The sequence below is a fragment of the Nicotiana attenuata genome, unplaced genomic scaffold (assembly GCF_001879085.1).
Source record: "Nicotiana attenuata strain UT unplaced genomic scaffold, NIATTr2, whole genome shotgun sequence".
NCBI lineage: Eukaryota > Viridiplantae > Streptophyta > Magnoliopsida > Solanales > Solanaceae > Nicotiana > Nicotiana attenuata.
Genome location: NW_017670639.1, coordinates 480,771 through 482,424, shown reverse-complemented (window position 1 = coordinate 482,424; position 1,654 = coordinate 480,771). Strand labels below are relative to the sequence as shown.

General features: G+C 37.0%; 1 protein-coding gene across 1 annotated transcript; it reads right to left on the bottom strand.

The window, feature by feature from the left end:
* Positions 1 to 305: 305 nt before the first annotated feature.
* On the bottom strand, positions 306 to 825 carry LOC109241798. The gene is made up of 2 exons (XM_019408581.1): positions 697 to 825; positions 306 to 560 (listed from the first exon to the last, which is right to left on the bottom strand). The coding sequence occupies exons 1-2, from the start codon at positions 823 to 825 to the stop codon at positions 306 to 308; spliced, it is 384 nt and encodes a 127-aa protein (XP_019264126.1).
* Positions 826 to 1,654: the final 829 nt, after the last annotated feature.

The following is a 1,654-nucleotide window of genomic DNA, read 5'->3' as shown; positions in this document are numbered from 1 at the left end:
CAAGTAGATGTAAATCACCTGGTTTATTTTTTAGCTTGGCCAGATAAGTCGGACACTGCTTCTTATGATGCCCACGCTACTTGCAGTGATAACACTTGCCCTTAGACTTTTTCACACCAGCACTTGCGCCACCAACAGAGGATTTTTGAGTCTTTTTTTCTTCTGACCGCCTTTCGGCTTAGAAGCAGAACCTGCCTCAAAATTCAATGCTATAGGAGGAGCTGGTTGCTTGATAATAGTCTCTGCCGACTTCAGCTCATTCAGCAGTTTCGCAAGTGACAAATCCATTTTGTTCATGTTATAATTCAGGCGAAATTGCTGAAACTGTCAGGCAGAGTCTGCAGGATCATTTCAACCTGCGTATCCTTATCAATGTTAGCTCCAAGGAACTCCAGTTCATTCAGAAGACTCATCATCTTCAGAACATGGTCCCTAACCGATGAACCTTCAACCATTTTGGTATTTAGAAGAGCTTTCATGGTAATCTGCTTAGCCGTACGATTCTGATCTCCAAACATTTCTTTGAGATTTTCCAGAATGTCATAAGCAGACTCCATTGACTGATGTTAATGTTGCAGAACATTTGACATAGCTGCTAGAATGTAACAATGCGCCATCTCATCAGCCTTGACCCATTTCTGGTAAGCCTTTTGTTCAATCATTCGTAGCATCATCTCCAGGTTTTTCTGGACACACCTCATCGAGCACAAATTTGTACTCTTCGGCAATTAGGACAATTTCCAAGTTTCGTTTCCAATCAACATAATTCAGACCCTCAAGTTTGTTTTGCGTAAGAATAGCAGTAAGAGTATTGAAAGCGGTCATTGTTAATCTGGGAGACAATTTCATTAAATAGATCAAAATCAGTCATGCTTATTTGAATATTAAAATTCAAAACACACTACATATATATAATCTATGCACCTTGAACAACAAATTTTGATGGAAAAAAAGCTATTCTTGCAATATGCATATATAATGACAGATTATTCACTCCATGAATTTAGACAGGCCATACTCAGAGGAGAGTAAACTGTTAATTTAAGTCAAGTGAATATCAACATTCAATTTATATATACTAGTTCCATTGAACCAACATGCAAACTCAGATGGAGAGTGAATACAAGTAATCAACAACTAGTATAACCTAGTGATTATCCATAATGAGTTTATCCGATATGGAAGAAGACCTACGTCAACGTGTACAAATATTATATCACTAGAATTTAACCCCGGAGTCTATAGGAAACGATCCCTACCACCACTAGATTAAAAACAACAAAAAAAAATTTGAAAAATTTGCAGAAAATTAAAAAAAATGTCCAAAACACCATCTAAACGGCCCCGAAAGCCCAAAAATGGCTTACATCATGAGCAAAGCTCATGTGTATTGCTCACTGAGCCGTTTCGCATGGACCTGCCAAGTTTCAGGTCAATCGGAGTCCGTCAATATTTTGTCCTCCGATTTTCTGGCCAATTCGGCCAAATAATGACTTTTGCGTTTTGCATGGAATAATGTAATTTTCAGATTATTCTAATCAAATATCATAAACTATAAGCAGATATTACATGATTTTCAGAATAATCATAATACTCAGATCAAATATTCATGTTAAGAACAATGCAGTTTTGCAGAATTCAAAACCAATCTTTG

What these genes read in the sequence shown, in the direction of transcription:
- LOC109241798 (XM_019408581.1), bottom strand. Translation starts at nt 825, where the DNA reads ATGACCGCTTTCAATACTCTTACTGCTATTCTTACGCAAAACAAACTT. An exon ending in ACAAATTTGTGCTCGATGAG is followed by an intron (nt 561 to 696) that starts GTGTGTCCAGAA and finishes CATTAACATCAG; the next exon opens with TCAATGGAGTCTGCTTATGA.